Source organism: Notothenia rossii (genome assembly GCF_949606895.1).
Source record: "Notothenia rossii genome assembly, chromosome: 6".
Taxonomy (NCBI): domain Eukaryota; kingdom Metazoa; phylum Chordata; class Actinopteri; order Perciformes; family Nototheniidae; genus Notothenia; species Notothenia rossii.
The window spans coordinates 69695719-69719165 of NC_136909.1; the positions used below are offsets into that span (position 1 = coordinate 69695719).

Genomic DNA, 23447 nt, shown 5'->3' on the forward strand with positions numbered 1-23447 from the left:
CATAGTCTCACCCAGAATGATTTATTAAAAAGACACAAGAAGAGGAGCAAAGCTAAAGAGAAACAAGAGAACGAGAAAAGAGGAGAGGGATGAAAGAAAAATACAGGACAAAATCTTCCTGCAAAAGAAAAAAACTGCTGAGTCACTCTGACAAGAATCTATTCAGTGGCCTTCTTTTTCTACCTTTAACAATGTGCAGTTCCAGATAACACACCCACATGTGAGAAACCGTACTAAAAGGGTGTGAGATTATCAGATTTGAGTGAGATGAAACACACACAAACAAAGGATGTAAAGTACAGGAGCTCCTTGAAGGGATCATTCAGATCTTTTGAGGTGGGGTTGTTTCAGTCACTTGCATCCAGTCCATATACAGTAGATGTTGGCATGATCCAGTTTAGAGGAACAGAAGAACCAGAACAGCAGCTGAGCAATGTGCTGCTTTGGAAAGAGGCAGCAGCACATTTATTTTCCACCTAACAATTAATATCAGTTTAGGTGTCAGCTATATATAGATTATGTGGACCTCTTTGCTTTGCCATAGAGACAGTTATTGTGTTACTATGGTGTATCAAAAGGTTAGTCTGGAATCACCAAAGTCACACACTAACTCAAACTCATGGCAGAGGTAGACCAGAAACTTCACATTGAGTTTCACATGTTGGTACTTCTTTTTGATTTCTTATCAAATGCCCATTTTCATGTACATTGTATTTTGTGACATGATGTGCCTCAACTTTAATGTTAAAAAGCTCTTTATTTTTCGCATACTGCCTGTGCAGCACCTTTTTTCACCCTCTGTCTGAAACCAGAGCCCAGTCTGCTCTGATTGGTTTGCTGGCCGAGCTGTCCCGCCCCTTAGCCTATTAAGTACAATGTGTTGGAGCGCTAGCCAATAGAAGCGTGAGTGTTACATTGTGATGTCACTATGTTACAGAAGTAAAACAAAGGAGTCCAATGGAGGCATGATCATTTCTACAATATGGTGAATCATATTGCAATAGTAATTAGAGATGTCCCGATCCGATCACGTGATCGGGGATCGGAGCAGATCGCGTGATTTTCAAAAGATCGGAATCGGGAGAAAAAAATCGGGGATCGGGATTTTTTTTTCTTTTTCTTATAAATACTTTTTTAAAATTTTGTATTCAATGTTACAAAACAAAATGACCATGTTCAAGTCTTAAAGTCATCCTGAGGCCTTAGTTTTGGTTTCAAATGACACAACATCATGTATGTGTTGCTTCTTTGGGGCTTGTTTTCATAGACCTATTTCTCTCAAATCTGGCAACAGAGTGGGCAGGGCGCAGTGTCTAATTGTAGCAGCAAGCTAACGAGTACTGAAAGCTTTATTTTGTTTTGATCCAATGCTGCACAACTGAATTGATCCAATGCTGCTGTGAAAAAAAGAAGCTATATCCATGTTGGATAGAATATCCAATTTAAATAAAAAAAATAACCTTAAGGGACAACTTGAATGCTTTTTTTCTTTTTTTTCTCTAAATGCATTGCATAAAGATCGGATCGGGAAAAATCGGTATCGGCAAATTGTCAAAATCGAATGATCGGAATCGGATCGGGAGCAAAAAAAGGTTATCGGGACATCCCTAATAGTAATATCATTTAACAAAAATGGCTATTGGATATTTTCCCCTCATATTTTCAACTTTTACCTCATACAACCCCACTTCTAGGGGCTCTTCCCCTATAAGGCTTGAAGAGGAGGAAGACGGTTTCACTGTGCAGAGATCATTTACAGACGCCTGGCAGCTCTCCTCTAACCCTCTGCAGACTGATGCTCTCTATACCGCTCCACAACACACTCACAAACACCCCGACACACACATGGCTTGTTGCTGTTATTGCAGATGAAACCATACGCTGGAAAACAAGCACCTCGGGGCAGAGCCTGCACTTCCTACTGCTGAAGCTGTTTCATCAGTGAGTCAGAACTAATGGATGTGCCGACAGTAAACATATGGAGGCCCAACGAAGTCTGAATCAGTTGCAATGAATGAGGAGAATAATTTGCACTTTTATAAAAAGCTGCAGGTCCTCGCTCTCTGTAACGCTCTCACAATAGACTCTCATTGATAGGATATATAACAGAGTAATTCAGAAATGTGTTGAAGAAGATAAAGGAAAGAACACGTTGACACTTAGTAATTGGTCTTTTTGAATAATCATCAGGGACAAATTATTCAGGAGTGAGAATTCAGGGACAATCACCTAATTTATATTCCTCAAGACTTTTTAATGAAATCACACAGCTTTTTTTCCCCATAATAGCTGTATGTACAATCCATTTACATCCGAAAAGACCTCCCATAGAATGTCTCATTGTTTTTGTATTACCACGTCTATTTAAATTCCCTGCACTCACAAGTTGTGCCTCAATGATAACAGCCTAACGGTGTCATTACACAGTGTGAGGGCTCTATTAAGTGAATGCTAATACAAACCAAACATTCAACTGCAGCTGCTTCACATCTCAACTAGCTAAACAACATTTAGCTTCGTTGTGAGGAAGCCAGAAGGTATTGTCTTAGCGATTGGATCTTAGCGGGATTTTCTTATCTAAAATACTTCTTCAAAACAAGACAACAATCTTTTCCTGCATTGTTTGACAGCAGAAGGAGTAATGGAAGAACAAGAAACCACCACAGTGAGGAAGGTAACCAACATGTTAGTGTGGCAAACAGCTTCTGCTATGTGTGAAGAATTAAATCAGATTTCTGCCGATGGAAAAAGCCAGCGTATTAACCCACGTCTTTATGTAAACAACGTGCATTTGTTTAGCTGCACTGTAAACAGATACATCAGCCACTGTTGTATTTCTGACAAAGTAGCTGCTCAATGACTGTTTGCAGGAGTATTAAACTGCACTTACTGTTGCCACGGTAACCACAGGTGTTGCCAAACCAACCAGGGCTGAAGCTTTATTAACATCTTGCATCAGAGGTCCATATGTCACGTTAATGGTATATTATCAGTCATTAGACAAATCTAAAGGCTGCCCATCATTAGAACGGACTGGAACACTGAGGCTTTTCACAGCAGGCCTCCTCTTCTCCTCTCAGTGAGGAGCAGGATAGCCTCCCTCTGAACTGAGTGCTTTCAGGATCGATGAATGAAACGCAACGTTCAGAGACTCTTGCGAACTTCTGATCACTTCCCTGGGAGAAATGTTTACCGACTTCAGACTTTGGATCAAGTGCTAAATCACTCTTTGGGTTGACAGTACAGTCAGAAAAAAATCAAAAACGGTCATGAGAAGCCGTCTGTCATTTGTTAGGATTGCATTGTACACATTTGCCTATTTAGGTAGGAATAATGCCTATAAAAAGTTTGCCCCCATTTGGTGTCAATATTGATCTTTTCTCACTATGCCCTTCAAAAGCATCTATAAGCTTGTATATAAAATGTGTTTATGCGGATATGCTTTACTATCCCCTCAGTACGCACGGTGCTTGGGAAAAAAGCCATATCATACTCTGCCCCCTCGACCTGGAACACACTTCAGCAGAACTTAAGCTGAACAGTTTGATACCCATCACAGATTTGAAACTAATTTAAAAAAAGCTGGAGAAGTCATCTGTTGGTTATTGCACCTGCTATATCTGACTACTGTATATGGATTTCAATGACTACTTTTTTACGATGTTTTATTTGATTGTTGCCTCTGTGTTTAGTGTCCTTTCTGTCTGTCTGTCTGTAACAGGTCTCTCTTGAAAATGATACCTTGTGTCTCAATGAGATTTTACACCTGTATAAATAAAGGCAAAAAAAAAAAAAAACTATCATTAAAAAGTAAAGAAAAGCAAACTAAAGGGTAATAATAGATTATGACAGATGTTTTAACAACCCTTTTTTGTTAAAATGACAGACAATGACAAAGTATAACGCCCTCATTGGATCTGTCATGTCTGCATGTCCCTGGTTCTCGGATTTCAATGTTTTCCTGCAGACCAGGAGGAAGAGGCGGGAGATAAATGGATAGATGGAGAAACAGACGAGAGATGGCTGAGCAAGAGAAGGACATATGGGAAGAGAACCTGGCTGGCAGAGTGTTAACAGCTCCGAGAGATAGGGAGGGGACGAAGGTGACAACAGTTGAGTCTTAAGGGGAGTAATTAGGTGGAGAGAATGTCAGGAGGAGAATGTGGGAGTACCTTTATCTATGGAGGCTCCGGCCATGTGGTAGAAACTCAGCGCCGTGTCCACATCGTTCACGTTCTTTAGGAAAGTAAAGAAATTCTCCACCTCCTCGAATGTGATGCCCTGCACAAGGAGGACAAATACACAAAAACCTCAGGAACAAATCATTACTGCGGTTTTACCTGAGCCACAAGAGCTCTGCAATCATGTTGAGGATAAGCCAAAAGCTGCCATTAGAAGAGCTGCGGCTGCACGGTGACATATTGGGAACAGCTCCGCAGTGTGACGTGATAAGGGGATGTGGGCAGAAGCACACATGGATAAAAGGTGTGCCACATACCAACAGACGCACAGTCACACAGCTGCCACTCTGCTGATGAGCCCATTTGCAAAGAAAAGCAAGCAGCTGGTCTCCAGCCGTAAATAACACAATTCTCATTTACATCACAAGATAGGCCAATGCAGAGCGACTGGCAGCGGCAAGGAAGAAGTCAGGATAAATAGTGAAAGGGTGAAAGAGAGAGATGCTTAAGGCAGTTTAATTCCTTAGAGACGCGACTGAGTCTTTTTCTCCTGCCTGGGAGGAACAACAGGTTCTTGGCTTTTCTTTTCTCTGCTAAACACGGCTTTTAAATCATCAAATGTGCCTTATCATAGCCCAAGGGATGCAAAGCTATCTTTTGGGGGAAAATACAAAAAAGGGATGTCTTTTTCGCTGCAGCCCCCCCGGGGATACGATATGTAGGGGCGTAACTTCAGTAGATTGAGCGATGGAGCTCATTACAGTGAGAACTGGCCTAAAAGGCTCAAAGCGCTCTGCATCTTCATTATTTCTACATTTCCTCCTGTTTTGTTGGTACCAGTGGAGGCATTTTACCTGCTTAGAGCAAGGTGGTAATGTTGGATGAAAGAATGTCTAGGGGAAGGAAAGTACAAACCTTGTTTTGTAAGGAACTAAATGAGTCGACCGAGTTGAACAAGATAAGTGAATAGGGAGTTGTTGATTCATAGAAGAGCTGCCGAGGAGTAGGACAAAGCCTGGAGGCGTGTTTTTCCCTTTCCGTTTTATGTTTATTTTCATGGCTCTGTTGTTTAAGTTATATTGAGAAGCATTTTTCTGTTTTTTTTGTTTTTTTTACTTGGTTACGCCCGTGTGGGCATGTGCGGGTGGAGGGAGGGAGGGAGGGGGGAGTGTATGACTGTACTGTGATATTACGATATAAATGTAATGGCATCGATTACTGTACAGTATAATGAAATAAAAAGACTGGTAAAAAAAAAAAGAAGAAAAAAAAGAAGAAGCTCAAGGAGCGATGGATTAATTATGTCCTCCTACTGAGCACTGGCTGCTCTGTTTGGTCACCACACACAGATAGTGGAAAGTAGAAGAGTGGGAAAGAGTAAGTGTCGGTCAGGTGGATAACGTCAGAATGTGCCGTCCTCCCCCGGAGATGTATTACCTCTCAGCCAGTCTCCCTCACACCCTCGCACAATCTCCTCTTCCCTCAGGCACACTGCTCTGTCACGCTTCCTAGCCTTTAGCCAATTACTTAAAACCCTCCCCAGCACTATGACTACAGAGTACCAGTCACTTTTCTCAGGATTCCACGAAAGTGTGAATAAGTACACTCAGATGTAACTACCTGTGCATCCTTAAACATCTTCTTCAAGCCCTTCTGCATCTGCTTGAGTTTACGGGACTGGACGCCGCTGTATGCCAGCAGCATGCCCCCAAACTGTCTCTCGCTGATTTTGCCATTCACAGGATCATTCCTCTCGAACTGAAAAAAGGGAGAGAGAGACAGATGAAGACTGAGTGCTGTGCAGAGGAACAAACAAATGAATAGAATGAGTTCATGGGGAGATGGGAAACAGTAAATATTGCTGTCAGGCTTCTAGTTGAATCATGCCTGCAGCTGGTGTTGGTGACATCAAATCTGCATGTGCATTATTTTAATAAAGTTCCAGTGGAGCGGAGCTGTGGGTCTCGGCTTTGTCAGGTCAATCCAGTGGATTTATATCTGAGGCTATTCGACAGCTACGCAGCTGCCTTCCCCCTTTCTCTCTGGAACGTGCCGATCTCTTAAAATGTTAATTTGTCACACTTCTGAGAGGCTGCTCATAACTAAGCCAAAAATAAGCCTGGAGTGCAGATTTCAGAGGGGACCTGACCATTCCAGCTCCCACAGAGGATCTCCCTCGGTCACAGATTGAGTCCCATTAAATGTGGTGATGAGCAGGTAGCGTACAGTTCTTTCTCTCCCTAATAACAGCTGCCTTCTGCTGCCACTATCGACTCGGCAGGACACACTTTAACGGTAACAACCTGGAGCCTATTTAACCCATGTTTTTTGTTTCTACGAGATTAATGGGAACCACCATTTTGGAAATCAGTCCAGTATTGAGGGAGACTGAATCACATGGCAGCTTCTTAACAGGCTGAAATCTAATCATATCGGGCACGTCCGCACCTTTGATGTATGTTAACTAAAAGTGCTTGTTTTTGCCACTTTTTTCTTTTTGCCGCTCAGATTGTTATAACATGTGTCCGACCACATTATAGAAAGGACCCTCCAGAAAAAAATATTTGTTTACATTCCTTAACGCTTGATCCAGTTTGTCTGTTATTGTGTCATCCAAACTGTTGCCAGTAGAACAGTGGAAAACTGAATGCAGATGTTGTCATAGTTTGTTGTATTGGAGTACAGAAATCATAACCTCATGATATCTAAAATGTGATAAATGAATCTTAAACCAATTATGAGAATGTAAATGTAACGCAAGATTTCAGAACACAGACTTCTCTGAGAAAGAGTAACAGACTGGACCAAGGGAAAGGTTAAGTAAAACGATTTATTTCTACGTCATTTACGCCATAATGTTGTCTGACACTTAAACAATAATCTGATCTCCATCTCTTTTTCCCTCAATACTGGACCTATTTAAAAAATGCTTGTCCCTGTGAACCTAAAAACATGGTAAATTAATGGTCAGGTTGAAAAGTAGCAAAGCTGCCCTTTAAGGACATTAGCTCTAGTTATTCTGACATTCCTGTTTTTATGCATACAAGCCTGATAAGACAGCGATTGTATTTCCCTGCGTTTGATAACTGTATTCATTTTTACTCTGACTGACACAAGATCAGGCTTTAAACAAGGGATTTCATAAGAATAAGAGAAATTGAAAACTCTGCAAAAAAAACCCGCCACAGCTGGTGAAATATGGCCTAGTGTGAGCTGCAGGCTCAGCAAATAGAGACAGAGAGGGGGCGAAGGCAGCGTGTCAAAGTGAGACAGGAATTGGATTACCCATGTTGATTCAACTTTATCTCTGGTGTTATGATTTTCCTCTCTGAGCATCGTGCCGTCATTACGAACTGACAGATAGCACTTCCTTCTGGCAGATGCTCTTTAGACTCCTGGCCTATTGTTAGAGCGTCAGATGATGGAACCCATTTACGGTTCAGTGTATCATAGGAACTACCCACGCTAATAATAAAGAGATTAGAAAAACCATATGCTCAACAACACTGATGGGTTGCTGTTACTGTAGAGGCAGGACGGGGGTAGATTGTTTATACTGAACCGTCACAGTTTGAGAGGGTGACACTGACCAGACAACACACAGAGCTCTGTCGTCCTCTGGGCTTTTTTGTTGTTGTATTATATGCATAACATTTACATCAATAACCTCCCTGTCTCTCCCCCACATGTTTTGGTTATTTGAATATTTACAGAAGGACTCGATGTACCAATATTTGAAATATTTCCTCTGAGTATGTTGTTACTTTTTATGGGTAGTCCCTGAATAGCAGAGGCTGAGATTTAGGAGAGCCATAACATTTAAATTAATTAAATACAACTCTACACTAAAGTACTGTAAAGCAGTTAATGAAATCTCTCCTACTATCTTTCCTCACTCATTCACTTTCCTCTCTCCTTACCTCTAGTTTGAGCACGTCGTGCTGCAGTTTCCTCTGAAACTCCAGGAAGCTGCCGATGGTGAGCTTTCCCTTCAGGTCTACTCCAAAGAAGTACGTGGTGAGAGCAGAGCTGCAGCCGGCCGTCTTCAGCGTGTTTCCTGTGGTGGAGCGGTCGCGGTGTCGCATGCCCATACTGGTCTGGGACCGGATGATGCTCTGGACCTAAGGATGGAAGAGGTCCATTCATGTTAACCAGGATTACAGTGAAGACTAGGTTTCACTAGTACTTGTGACTTTCTAGAGGCGTTGAAATGCATAAAAGGACAGAAAGGTAGTTATTTCTATTGTAAATTGAACAAGGTTTTTGATTCTTTATATTTCTTATATAGTTATCTATTATTTTGTGTGGGTTTGTTGGCTCAGCACTTTTTATTTATCATCTCTTTTTTCATTAAATTACATATTTTTCAAACATGTTTTGACCTCAGCAAATAATTTGTTAGCACTCCGGGCCCGACCTCAGCCTCTCAATAACTTTTGTTTGTTTCCTGAAGTCGCTACAGTCTTATTCAAACCATTTATAAAATGATGTACTAGGACAATCGTGGGCAGTTTTCCTATTGCTGTAAACAACAACAAAACTGTGTGTGAGATTTACTTCATTTAAAATACAGAGCTTTTTACGTGGGTACTTCAGTTATATACAAAAATGACTTTCAATTATTGTCTTACATTGTGAAGTTTAACCTAAAAAAAACCTCTCTGAATAACACTGAACATCATAAACCCCATCAGCTTCAGTGGTAGAGATAATGACACACCGCAGAGTGCGCCGCACAGCACTTATCTGCTGCACATCTACCTAGCTTTAGTGCTGTCAGTGTGTGTTACCGGTTACTGTAATGGAATCAGTCGTTCTGTGGGTGCAGCAAAGTCCAAGTGTGTGGGCTGGTTTTAACCTTGTGTCTCCTTCATTATGTTGATGTTGTGCGTGGATGCTGTATGTCTGCTGCTGCCCGTCATTCTTACCTGTTCAAACTCCTCCAGATCCACCTCTCCGTCCCCGTTCAGATCAAACATCTTGAATGCAATCTCAAAGTTCCTCTGGGGAGCTGGACACAAAAGCACATTCTGAAATCAATACTGCACATTATGGAAACGACACGTCACACCGGATCAACCCAGCTGTCATCTTCACCCCACAGTGGTGCAACATGAAATCGGACTGCACAATAATGACTTCTCAGACCCTGGGCTGTATGTACGGGCTTATCTGTAACACAACATTTGCATTAATGATGTTTGAATTTTAATTTGGTACACTGTTTCTTCCAATGTGTGTACCCCTTGAAGATGGCGTTAACTGTACTTCTGCTACTAACGCTCACATCCCTTTAATGATCACGCAACCAGAGACCGTGACATTTGTTTTTGGTACAGCGGGATAACAAGGCTCAGTTCACAGTCTGATAATGAAAGAGAAGGCAAAAATGGAAACGGCTGAACAATCGGTTCCTCCATTAAGAGTTTTAGCCACAATCTGTCTTTTAGCGCCTGTAATAAATGTCAACATATGGCCATTTTCTTCCTTTATGATACAATCTGGGTTCTTACATAAGCAACATATGGCCTTCTGTAGAATACTTATTGTATATGCAATGCACACTTTGCATAGTAGATATATTGGCTATACATTTACATATTATATATTAAGTGGCAATAGACACATTTCATGCTTTAACGTAGCATTTTAAAGTAAATGTTGGGTGCACAATATAATGGCTGTGGAATAAGGACACCACCAGCATCAGGATGTATTCCCTATAAGCCTAGTTTTTACTAAATTGTATCTCCCTCTGGGTCCGATAATTTGTGTTGATAAAGAAAAAAAATGTACGGCACACACAGGAAAAGAATAGCGCTCGAGTTTTGCCTAAACTTATGGAGGTAATAAAAACATGGACGCTGCGTAGGTATTGTATCGAACCATTCATGCCATTCATTTGGAACATTTTCACACCATTCATTTTGTTTACTTCATTAACTCTTTCTATAAAATGTCTCACCCATTGCTGCTAGTATCTACAGTTTCTTCGTAACACTTCCCGTTTTTGGACAGTGACGGTGGTATGGTGAACCGTGGCTATAAAACCTGCACTGTTTATCTGATGATTTCCCTCTATTTATCAAATTAAATGACCTCTGTGTACTACAATAAACAATTTCTATCTTTAGCAACCTGACTTCCTTTAAGGGAAACATTAAAGATTAAAGATCAAGCCTTATCTGAAAAGGATGCACAATGTATCATTAAAGTACACATTTATATAAGGCATGGCAAGGCAAAAATATATCCTACTTTGTACTATTTTGGTGGCCGTAATAAATGGATTTACAGCAACATAAGGCATGCTGCCCTATCTGCTTAACGATGACTTGCTCTTGAAAACATCCTCCAGGACTTTCTCCATATGAACGGATTATAATAAATGGTCGAGCTAAGCTGGGGATGTGAGTTTAGGAGGCATCGGCGAAAAAGGAGTCTTCAATTTCATTATCATGAACTCTGACATTTAATAAGGGAGCTTTTCATTCTAAATTCACCCTGTGTATTAACCACCAATGCTAGATCAAGCTAAAATAAACCAATTCTGTGAAACGTCTCCAGGGATGCTTGCTCGGTAGACAAACATTATTAACTTTGACAGAACTGGAAATCCTAGTGAACTGTCTAATAACATCCCATTGGATCATTTCTCTGGCTATCAATTTCTGTCTGACCTCCTCCTTTAAAATTTGATTTGTGATCAGTGTGTAGGATTTGAAATGTGTGGTTTTAAATTGGACTTGTCATATAAGAAACATTGTATTTGTTGCAGTCAGTTCAACGATGTACTTACTGGACAGCACGGTGGTGAGGAAGATGTAGTCAGAGAAGGAGATAAGGCCACATTCTCCCAATGAGAAAAATATGCTGTCCTCGTCTGCAAACTTCTCCCTCTCCTGGGCGATCTTCTGCTCATTTGGGTCGCCGCAAAAAGAGGAACAAGTTATATTAAAAACATTTGCCATGATTCAGCACGAGCCTTACAGCTTTTGCAGCTGTCCCAGGTGTTGCTTTGTGTGTGTGCAAGCAAGTGTCTGTGTGTCTGACAGGGAAGCTCAATCGGAGACTGGCTATGCTCTAAACACAGAAACGGACACACATACTGTACTTACACACACACAAATACTCCTGTTGCATAAGGATGATTATGCTTAGACGGTCTATCACGATAACAGTCATGCAAATGCTGCATACACATGTAGCCGTACAGGCAAGTGAGGGTGGTAGTAACAAGCAATTAGTCGGTGGTCAGTTCAGGTACAAAACACGATATCCACCAGAGGCCGTACTCACAGAGTGAAATTGACATAAAAGAGAAGAAAACACGAGAGACTGTAGCACAAACACACACTATTGATTAACCACACGTGAAATACAACCCAAATGTATTAATCATTAAAAACAAAGTGACTTTAGCTCTCTCTTTCACACACAGATATATATATATAAACAAACGCTCATAAATTGATGTTTTTCTGTTAGCATGTGTATATTTCACAGCATTGCATGAAAGATTGACTTAACCACATGCACACTACACGCTCAGTGAAAGAGACTAGGAAATACAGCGCCCGCAGGACGCGCCATCAAACAGAGTGGACAGACGCACAGAGCATGCCTGGGGAAGGGGAGGGGGGAGCTGGGCCGCGGTGAACCCATGTGGAGTTACCTCCGTCTGTAAGAGGTCCATTCAGAGGAGGAGGAAGGAGGAGGAAAAACAACTGTTAGAGAACGGCGTGGCCTCTGCTGTCTTTAGCAGGGCCTTCAACGACAGAGACAAGCATTCTTATAGTTGCACACAGAAAGCATCGCGCTCAAAACAACATAATGGTGGGATACCACTCAAATTAAGGATTCAAATATGTCAAGCTGTCAGTCTGTAAGATTGATGCAGCTTTACTAACAAGGCTGTTATAACAAGCATGTATTGTGTGGGAGCTTTCCGCTGAGTGCACATGGCAAATCAAGTCCCATAGATTTGCTTTTAAAATATAGGCTTTTATTAAACTGGGAAAAAAACAAACATATCTGAATACTAATATTTGAGTGGCATCCTCATTCATAGCATAACATCTTCATTATTTCCCCATTAACCCACTCCATCCTCATGATATGTCCCCAATCCGTGTCTATCTTTTACATGTCAGTGATGCAAATATTGCAAATAGTGGTTTCTACTGTAACGTGAATTATAGATGGCATATACATTTAGAGTGTAAGGGGAGCAGGGAGTGGGAGAGATAAGGGGGAGGTGACAAAGAAAAAAAAGGTTATTTTTCGAAACAGTGCTACTGGTTTAGAGACAAAGACAGACACAGAGAGATAACTCAAGGCAACATTTTCCTTCTTGGTGTAATAAGCATTCAGGTGTTTGCATGTGTGTAAGTGTGAGAGAACACTAAAGAAGGACAAGTGTGTACATATAGAAAGAAGGAAAAAAAAGTGAGTAAAAGAGGTTGGTATTGGTCTCTGAGTTTGGAACAATGACAACCCGAGAGAGCCCTAAGGTGAGTTGGAACCGTAATGCCTGTCCACAAAAAAAGACACACAACAGCAGAAGTGTGTACTTTAATGGGCTCACAAATACTCAGGCCCACGCAAGGACACACAAGATGTATAAACACACTGGGAGTCATTATAATGATCAGAACAGAGGAACAAAGCACATTAGGCGTAATAATAAAAAAATGCTTCTCTCTCGGCATTCTGACTCAAGGACAAAATACAACCCCGCAGAATTGCCAAAATGATATTCAAGGAATCTAATCCAAATATAATTGCCAAAGACAGGAGCCATGCATGTTCAGCAGAAGGAGGAAGAGCTCTGTATGGGCATACTAAATCCCATACAAGCACTGATCTTTTTAGTCTACCCTAATGCAGTGTGTCCCTGTCAGAAGATAGGTTCCCACTGCATCCACAGAGCTACCTGCTTATAGATTTCCCTCTGTTTCCTTCTCTATGCTACCATACTGTGAATCTCTCCCACAAACGTATGATGTAACAATAGCGCACTCTCTCAGACAGTCACAGAGGTATGGCTGTGTGTATATCACTGTGCTGTGGGTTTCACCTTGGCTTTTGTGGCTCTCCTATTAAACCACAACCAAGCTTTCCTGTCACCCTTCATCATTCTGTCAACAATTCAGGCCTCAGCTTTCTACTGCAGTTGGGTGCTCCAGCAACTAGCCACTGAATGGCACACACACGCATATATTATTCAGATAAATGGTCAAAATAAATTGTACCTACAAGAGACACCTATTAGCTCATTTGATTGCCAAGAATGTGTCTCATTACTTTAGTCTTTCGTCAGTTTTGATTGATCTACACAGAGGACATTAGGCCTATAAAATATGTGGCTGCAATTACTAAAAGGATCTCTACTTCATTGGAGTCACTCATTTAACACCCATCTTAGATTTTTCCCAAAGCACTAATCTTCCAATGACTGTAAATCTTCCTGCTGCAGCACTCAAGTTAATTAAAAGCTAACGCTACGTCTGTCAGTGTGATAAGTGTCAGCTTCATAGCTGAATGTGTATTTTTTTTTTCTGCCTTCAGCCTGCCTATGTGTTCACACATCTTTGCATGTGTTAGCCACGCTATGGCAAAGTCCAGATGTTTGGCTGAACAACACACATAGCCTGTTAGCTGAGGCAGAAGCATCAGTCCTGACAGAGCTGCTGGCTGGAGGAGCTGGTGGTCTAATGTAGTCATATACACACAGACGGGGTTAAGGGTTTGGTCAGGGCTAATCTCTCCAGAGCACCAGGCAATGGAGCAGCCCAAAAGCGGCCATTGCCAGATTTAAACTAGCGCACGCAAAGAGAGTCCAACAAATGAGACCCATACTGTACATGCAAGGCAAAGCCAGAGGCAAGCATACAACGAGGCTGCTTAACCATCTGCTCATTTCACAGAGTGCTTTAGAAACACTTTCTAAGCACACCATGCAAAACTTGGATTGCATAAGAAGCTGTTGGAGTATTTATAATTAACTGTAGAATCAAAAACTGAAGAATTATATGCTTTAACATTTATATAGCCACAGTTTTTACAAACTATCTCTGACTGTAGAAAACTGTCAACAAATTATCAAAGCTTTAAAAAAAAAGATCTCCTAATATATTATGCAAACAACTTAAAAAGATCAAATTAACCTCATCACATTGTTGGCTTCAGTTATATCAAAGCTTTGCTGATGAGAAGGCAGGCATTTCTGACAATGGGCATAATTATCATCTCATAATAAAATAATTCTGGCAGCTGTTATTTTTATGTCATTGTAAAATGGAGCAACTGTCATGAAACCCAATTTCGCCCGGGACAAATAAAGCATTCTGATACTGTAGTGTTGATGTGACTGTGATGGAGATGAGGCATAATTCAACACATTATCCTGCAATCTTTTAACGTTGACACTTCAAATATATTATGTGTCACCCATCCATTTTCTGCTAGCTTCCCTTCTGATATGCTGCTCCAGCACATTGTGTGGCTGTGCACTTGGTTTAGGAGCCGATGACAGCTCAGACTTGGCCATACCACTGTAGCGGCTGCAGTGCTTTGTTATTGATTAGATCTGTGACCCTGTCCAACACTGCAGCTGCAGACACCCGATAACAAGAGAAAGGGAAAAGAGGGAAGTGGATGATGTAAGAAAAAGGATATAAGCCACATGTTTTGTCTTAAAGCTTTAAAATATTAATTATCACACTTTTTAAGACAATGTCATAATGCCGTCTGCTAGTCTCCTTAAGAGTGCCACAACAAAGAGATGCATTTATGAGTCTGGGCTGAGTCATGCCACTAAAGATGAAAAGCTCAAGCTGTAGAGGGAGCAAATCATGTGTGTTGTGAGTGTCGGCTTGAGTGATGCTCGTTCCCTAGCGACCTCCTCTTTTGTACAGGTGAGTCTCGGTGGAACATGGTGTACTGGAGCGCTACAGCAGTGGGATTATACTGATTTGAAAAAAGAGAGATGTGTGCAGTGTGAAAGACAGACAGCATAGAGTGAGTGAAAGAGGGGACAAATGCATTAAAAATGGATCAGAACCTTGATGTCGCTTTGTGTGATGGGGCAGCTCTGGGGTTACTGACACTTTGACAGGCTCAATAAAAGATGAGGGTTTTCAGGGGAAAGGGAATGACCTGCTAGAGGCTGAAGTCAGCCCAGGTCTTTGTCTGACATTTTTGAACAGTGTCACAAAGCTCTCACAGTGTGTAAGTTCACACTGCTACACATACAAGTATAACACAGTATCCATCCAAGCCCCAAAGAAAAAACAGACCCACTACATGGTTCTATAATACCTCCTGCTCTGCCTTGAACACATACATAGAACAATATCACTTTTATGAAGGTGGGTGTGCAGGTTGAGAGAATACTGATGTGTTAGTAGCTTTTTTACCTCTAATCCCTCAGGTAACCGCAGAACAGGTGTACTGTTAATAACTCCTAATTATTCCGGGAGCGCAAATGACAATAATAGAAGCTGAAGTGGAACGCTACATAAACAAATTTCAGTCACAGAGGAATGGCATCTGTCTCACAATGGGAGTGGAGGAAACAAATTACCTGACGGGGTGTAAGGAAAACCCAACCTCTTTTACTGTAGATTAGGAGATTGGAAAAAGAGAGAAATGTGTTGTGTGCGTCACTGTGTTTGTGGGTGTTAGCTTTCATAGAGATCAACATTGACAGAAAAGGCAAAGAAAGCATGAGAGAATCGAGGACAGTGCGAAAAAGACAAAGATATAGAGGAGTGACATTCCAAACAGCGGCCCCTGGGAGCTTCCTGTGAAATCAGAAAGAGGAAACACGACAACAGTTGCTGTGACAAGAGGCTCCTTTGCATTGGAACAGCCCCGCCACTGCACTTCCTCTGAGTGACAGGTGTCGGCTCTCAGTCGAAGCTGGTCACGCTGCAGATGCTTTAACGGGCCACAGCATGTAGGAACAGTTTGGATACCTTTTAAATGTACTTCCTGCCTTCAGTGACTCTAAACCATGCTCTACAAATATCATGCAGCACTGACATCTGGACAATCCAGAGGATGGATTTGTGAAGGCTTGTCAAGCACATCAATACAGCCTCGATGTTAGCTAACAGTCAGAGCCATTTCCTGGGTCCAAAAAAACACCCTGTGAGGCCACCATGCGCAGAGAGGGGGCGCCACCACCAGCTACTTCTCTGTGAGACACAGGCAAAGGCAATAGAGCAGTGCATGCTGGGAAAAAGGCTACAGTGCCAAAGCATGTGTAAAGCTAGAGCTTGCATTTCTTCAAAGGGATGAAGGAAGAAAAGGTGTGTTTATAAAAGCAAGACAGAGGGAGTGCAGGGGAACAGCACTGCTAGGATTTGGCATTGACCAATACAGGCTCCTTATAAATCTTAGTTGCTCTTTTCATCTCAGCTTTGCAAGGCTTGATGTTTGTCAAAAAAAATCCTTTAGATTTTCCTTAGGGGCACTGACTAATTATGAATTATGCAGCAGGGCTGCATCTTAATAATCCCTGTAGAGGCAAAGCATAAAGTCTTCACTTTCAATAATTCAGCAGGGATGGCCTGGCACGCAGCTGCCTCTGACAAGCGATACAAAGGGCAACAGGGAGGTCTCTAACACAATGTTCGATACTAATACAGAGTTTTCATACTAGAGCACACAGAATAGGGTGCGTGCCTACTCTGGTGTCTGACACTCCCTGTCATTATCAGGTGCACAGGTTATAACCTGCCCTTTGCTGCCTTTGGATAATCTTTGCATTATCCTGACTGACAGACATTCAGACCTGCTGAAAAGCCAAATCATTTAGGAGCTAAGCTAATAGGTCAAGGCTCATTTATTCACACATAAATGTGTACATGAGAAGCATTTGAATCACAGAAAAGTTTCCCAGTGGTTTCTGGTGAAACATTTTTGGAGCAAATTTGGAAACAACAAGCAGAAAGTATATGCTCAAATGAACCAACTCATACACATTCATGTAAGTGAAATAAGTGATTTAAGTGTCCTTGTAGGGTGCTGGTGCTTTATTCTTCTTATTCTACTTCTATCCTCACACTGTATGACTTCCCCTACAAGGCTGGGTATGACACCTACAGAATATATACCCGGTGAGAGAAAAGCTCGAAGATGATTCAACATTTTATCCCCAGTGTACCAATGTCTTGTTGAAAAGGATACACTGTAATGCACAGTTTGGCTGCTGGCCCATACACAGCGGTCATAAACCTAACTGAGGCTGTGACTCTGGGTTCACACTTGCTGAAGCTGAGATGGGGTAAATGCAGAAAAACTACTTATTTAGCTGTTCCCCTGGACTAACACCAATGAATAGCTATGCCCCCTGTGTTACTACAGAGCAGCGAGAGAGTGAGTAATAGAAAGATAGAAAACTAGACAGAAGAGGAGGACAATGAGAAGGAGGGGGTTGGTAGAGAATACAAAGTGCAGTTGCTTCATTCAGGTGCACACATGCTGCTCGGCACACACCCCATACCTGCCAGAAGTCCTGCAGAGAGGGAGGGGCAGAACGGGAAGTAGATGAGGAGAGAGGAAGGGAGACAAAAGAGGAGAGGAGGAGAAGGAGGAGGGATGGGGAGTTTATGGGTGGACAATGGGGATCAGTAAATGGGATGATAGGGGGAGGAGACAGAGAAAAAGTAGGGAGTTTGGGAGAAGGGGAGTTGAGGATGATTTGTATTCACGAGGAAGGGAGGAGAGAGAAAATGGAGGGATTACTCGTTACTTGAATGAGCGAGGATGGCTGATAAGAGCACGGTAGAATCACCAGCAGTTAACAATGGTAACGTCAGGTCACATCAACACTAGATTACGACAGCAGTAAGCATGCCAAAATTATCGGGGAAGGGACCATGGTGTAATGAAAACAAGCAAACATTTAAAGACCTCTCAAATGGCTGTGTGCATATGGACAGGAACATAAAAGCTAAACACACAGGGTGGGTCAATATGGACAGCGGTTGTAAAACAACCCTATTGTATTGTTTACATACAGAAGGAACCTGGAACAAAAGAGTGTCAGCATGAGGGGGCGGGGATAGGAAAACATGAGAGGTGTATACCACCATGAAACACTCTTCCTCTTAGCTGTGACTACACTGTACGTATGTGACACGTCTTTGAGTTGGCCTGGCTATTTTATATGAAACTATGGGAAGGGAGACACAGGGGGCCTTTAATAGAGCTCTCATGTTACTCTCACGCACTGCTGTACACCTCTCTGCCATCGACCTTAGACTTCATTGCAGTTTATCACCCAACCCCCAGCTGAAACACTCCCTTTCTACTTCACCACACCCTCCACCAACTTCCTGATTTACACTCCAGATATTGCACCACTGTACCTGGGTTGGCCATTTCATCCCCATTCAATTCTATGCAGGTCTAAGTTTCATGTGAACTGGATTTCATGGCAGGAAACAGTAATGGTTTATTCCTCCGCCAACTAGCTAAGGGGGGCTTAGAGCCAATGAGGAGGTGGCATGCATGTCTGTGGGCCCAAAGGGGGTTGGGCAGAGCCAGAGGGGGAGGGGTTCTCGGGTGTCTCCGGCCATGGCAGGAAGATCTCAGGGGAAAATAAAAAGATAAATACAGTATCAGAGAAAACCATGTGTGTAGAGTGGGGGTCTTCAAAACTGTTCAGGCTAACGACCCCTCGGCTAAAAGAGGGACGGATCAGTGACCTTCGGAAAAATTTCTTTTTATGATTCTTCAATGTGATGTAAATTAACAGTTTGTTGTTTTCCGGAAATAGCTATTTATCTTTGCTAAAAATACTGTAGATTCGTATTACTGGAATCTATCCTGGAGGAGTCACGGACCCTCAGTTGAAGATCTAGAGATTTGCATGGCAAATAAGCAAACGTAAGAAGTGGAGATAAGCAACACATTTACATAAGCAGACAAGAAAGAGTGTTGCATTTTGATTTTAGGTCGCTGCAGAATGTTGTATTTCCTTTGGATTAATGTATATCCCTATAGCCTTTGGGTTGATATGCTGTAGAGATATTCAAATCAAAACTCTGGGAACTTTGAAGAAAACGTAAGGAGTATAAAAATCACGTTCGAGTTGCAGCAGGCAGTAAAAGGGGAACGTAGTGATAAAGAGTCTTTAGCCACGCTGAGCGACTTGTGTGGTTTAACTGCATAGAGAATGGAGATGAGATACAGAATAACTCATCATCATAGCAGCCTGGAGGGTGATGGATTTCCTAATGAGGTTCAAATCTACAATCATCACTGTTGATTAGCTATTACTAAATGAATGGAGGGGTTTGGCAACTGGGGGTGAGAGATGCTCTTTGGGATCATCGAGAGGGCAGTAATTGTCACAAATCAATACCAAGGAAAGCAGCAATGAAAATAATGATTGTGGTGATTTAAATTGATGGTCTCTATTTTCCTGACTGAGAGCAGAGAGGTGTTAGCATTTAGAGCACAGAGATTAGCTTCTTGTAAGGCCAGTCTGTGGACAAATAAGGGGGCTAGCCTGATCAAAGCTAACCTGTTGTCAAATAGGTCATTATGCACTGGACATGTCCAATTTGTAAATGTCTCTCTTAATGATTACATGTGGAGATGGAGCTAAAGAGCAACACTGAACTAGGTGTAACCAACTGAAGGTCTATAAGAACTAGTTAAAGGTTGAAACAAATATATTTCGTCATTACCCTTTCAATCTTTTTCTGAACCTTTAGAGCTCAGACAATATTTGAAAAAGCCAGATAATCTTGTTATAGTCTCAATTATTGGGAGTGGAAAATAATATGAATTGATGGTTGAGGAGCAGACAGCAAAGCAGGAGCTAAATCAAAGGCATGAAAGAAACAAAAAAAAGTATACAGGGGATGGTTTGTGAAGAACAACAAACTTCAACTTTTTTTAAAACATGTACCCCGTCATTCACATTTGTTTCTCCTATTGTACCTGCAATGGGAGTATCTCAGCTTGGGGGCAAGATATCAACAGAAATAAAGAACAAAGTGGATGCAGGAATGCAGGCTAACATTCTCATAGCTGTGTTTCTGATGGCATCATCTGGATCTTTCTCTATTAATTTCTGCGCCCACTCCTGACAGAATGTAATGGCGTTTTCTATTTGCTTTTCTATCTCTTTCCATATGCCATCTCTCACAATGCTGCAACCCCAATGCCCCTGATGACTATTTGTTTATTTCAATGACATTGAGCTATAGCCTCAATTTGTACCTCATTCCAGTTCTATTTATCCTTTTCCTCAACGTTATTTCAGGCTGAAGGATGAATGAATGTGGCGGATCTTTGATTTATATTGCATTTCATATTTTGTTCATAGATTTATTATTATTTTAGGGATATTATTCACTGTTTTTATTTAGTATTACATTTAAAAAGGACTAATGTATAGCAAAAGATGCATGTACCTACTAAATAAAAAACAGATACAGCATAATAATTGATAAACAACTCTAGTTAACTTATATGGAAGTATATAATATAGAGTAATGCCCATTTATAAAACAGTTTACAGAATTCATTTTTAGATATTATCTTTGACATTTATTCCCACTTCATTTCCCTATGTGTTTCTTCGCTACTTGGCTAAATAGGGAGGGACCATACTTTTCAAAACCTCACCTATAATTAATTCTCTTTGTATGGATATTTAAAACCAAAGCACTAACGTATAAACCCTAATTATCAAGTGCGGACTTCATTTTCTTAGAAAGACTCTGCATGAAATAAGGATCAATATTTAAGAGTTATGGGATTATATCTGACAAAACTTTAAAAAGACAACATAATAATAATTAAAGACCGCATTTTTACTGAATGTTGAGCTTTCATTTGGGACTACTCTTTAATAAAACAATAACATATTCAATCTTTCAGAGAGTTAATAAAAGGTGGAATGTTGTTTTGCAAAGAGATGTTACCGTTTCTTTAAATGGAATTGTTCAGATCTTTAGGGCGCATAACACATTAATTCATCTGTGTTGTTTTTGGGTGGGTTGTAGGAGTGTAGAAAACAGATATTTTTAAACTTGGCCAAATAAAACTGGAATTATCTTCATGGCCAACACCACAATGTATATCTGGAGTAAGTGAGGAGAAATGTGTTCATTTGTATTTTTGGATGAACTGATTCTTTAAGCAATTATTGACCTTGGTAAATATAGGGAATAAACCCCTCTGGTAAACTGGGGAAAGAAATAAGCTCCAAAAATATGTTATTAGTACAGCTTTCTGGGGAAATGCAATTCTCATTGAGTTTGCAGCATATTTATGAAATCAAAGCTACTTTAAACTGAATTTATGAGCAGGGGCTGAAATGTTTCTAAGACATAATTTGAATAACTCCCTGCTGCTGACGTTTTTTATTGCTAAGGTGACCCTTTTTTTTTGTAAGGACATGACGCCAACTTCTTACCTTTCCATCAAAGCGCTTCACAATGAACTGATCCAGTCCTAGACCTGAAAAAAAGAACCAGAGAGAACATCAGCAGACGTACAGATTAGACAAATAGATGAGTCAAACATTTTAACAAACAAGATGTGAAGCCAGCTAGTTACACAGCAGGATCATCAAGATTTATGATGCGGATCAAATGTTTTCACTTGGTGTCATTACTGAATCAGTCGTAACCACTGACATGTGCTCAAGATTAATAACAGCCATTAACAACCCATTTCCACTTTGCATACCATTTAAAATAAACAATCATCAGCATTCATCTTTGACTCTTGTCATCATCAGAAAAAGTTTTCAACCAGCATACCAAGATGTTCAGTATGCAGTGTTTATATTCATATAGAAAGTTAAATGAAGGTGTTTGGTTCATTGCTAACACAATGTCAGTGTATGGATTTTAATTGTCGGGGATTTTAACGTGCATGTCTGTTGTATCTCTAAGCCACTAACTAAAGACTTTCTTGATGTTGTAGATGCTTTTAACTTCATCCAACATGTATCTGGCCCCGCGCAAGAGCATGGGCACACTTTAGACCTAGTCTTATCCCATGCTGTCGCCTTGCCTTCTGCATTAACCGACCTGTGAGCATTCTGTGTGTGTGTATATATATATATGTGTATCTGTGTGTGTATATGACTGCCTTTAGGTACTATGGTTACCGCGTCGGTGTGACGTTGTTTAGTTCCTCCCACCGGAAGAGGTCTGGACGACGCTTGATGACGCTACTTAAGCTGAGACGCTGCCGTCATTCGAGGCGCTGGATTTGTGCCAGTATGCTACTCTACTCTCCAAATGTTTGGGTATGTTCTGTGACGGCGTTGCATTTGTGCTAGACGCCTCACTATTTTCGCCTTAAGTACCCGTATTGTTCTGTGACTGTGATACTCTTTGGCCTTCTTTTTGTGTACTTATATTATAAATAGACAGCTTCTTGTTTAAAGAGCCTGTACTTTTGTTTATATCATTTTTATTTGAGTTTATTATTAAAATCAACCTCTTACCAAGAATATCTGGTTTCGTGTTGCTTCCCTTTTACCCTGAACGAGCTGGGGACGTAACACATGATCTGCCCATTTCAAATGTCAATGTGTGTGATGCAGCTTTATCAGATCACCTGCCTGTGTTATTTGATTTGAATTCTGCCCTGTCATAGTCTTAAATCATGCGCTCCTGTTCGTCACGGTCCTAGGATGAAACCTTCCACTGCTGCTAGTTTCTCCCCCGCATTTGTAAACCTAGCCCAGTCTGATGTCCTCTGACTCCCTGGACACTGAGCAATTAACCTCAGCCTTTCTCTCTACCTGCACTGGAGCTCTTGACATTGTAGCTCCCCTGAAACTCATGCGCCAGAGCTAAATCTGAACCCTGGCTCAATGACGTCACTCGTGCTTCCAGGCGTGAGTGCCGGCTCCGTGTTTACGCCTATACGATCATTTCCTGATAACGTTGAAGCAATAGCCCCGCCTCTCCCCGCCTCTCCCCACCTCTCCTGCTCAGAGATCAGCTGCTGGGCTGTCAGAAGAGGGGGAGGAAAAGAGAGGCTCCGTTTTCTATTCTTATATTATAATATAGAGTCGTTATTCATTTGTTTTAAAGCTCAATAAATAATAAAGAAGACCTTTGACCGACACTTTGTCCGGAAGATTTCAACTTTAACAGGCATGTTGACCGGCGGAAAAAAATCTAACTAAAACTCTGCCGCACGGTCCCCTCGTCCCTTGGAAAAGGCGGAGAGGTGGGTGTTTTTCCTCTGCTGGTGGACTAACCGGAGAGATTT

At 41.3% G+C, this 23447-nt stretch overlaps 1 protein-coding gene and 1 long non-coding RNA gene across 4 annotated transcripts in view; both read right to left on the bottom strand.

Annotated features, from left to right (window-relative positions):
* The window catches only part of LOC307043661, a 401538-nt gene that overhangs the window by 292907 nt on the left and 85184 nt on the right, over positions 1-23447 (bottom strand). The window lies entirely within an intron of this gene.
* micu1 (mitochondrial calcium uptake 1) overlaps positions 1-23447 on the bottom strand; it is a 39240-nt gene that overhangs the window by 1881 nt on the left and 13912 nt on the right. Inside the window, exons 5-11 of one of the 3 annotated variants that reach the window (XM_079686067.1) lie at positions 21628-21671; positions 11806-11862; positions 10981-11095; positions 9110-9192; positions 8102-8302; positions 5802-5939; positions 4173-4281 (exon numbers count right to left, since the gene is read on the bottom strand). In XM_079686067.1, coding sequence (XP_079542193.1) covers positions 4173-4281; positions 5802-5939; positions 8102-8302; positions 9110-9192; positions 10981-11095; positions 11806-11862; positions 21628-21671 — 747 coding nt within the window. Of the gene's footprint in view, positions 1-4172; positions 4282-5801; positions 5940-8101; positions 8303-9109; positions 9193-10980; positions 11096-11805; positions 17483-21627; positions 21672-23447 lie in introns of those variants that run through there. The other 2 variants (XM_079686068.1, XM_079686069.1) reach the window with 2 other exon arrangements.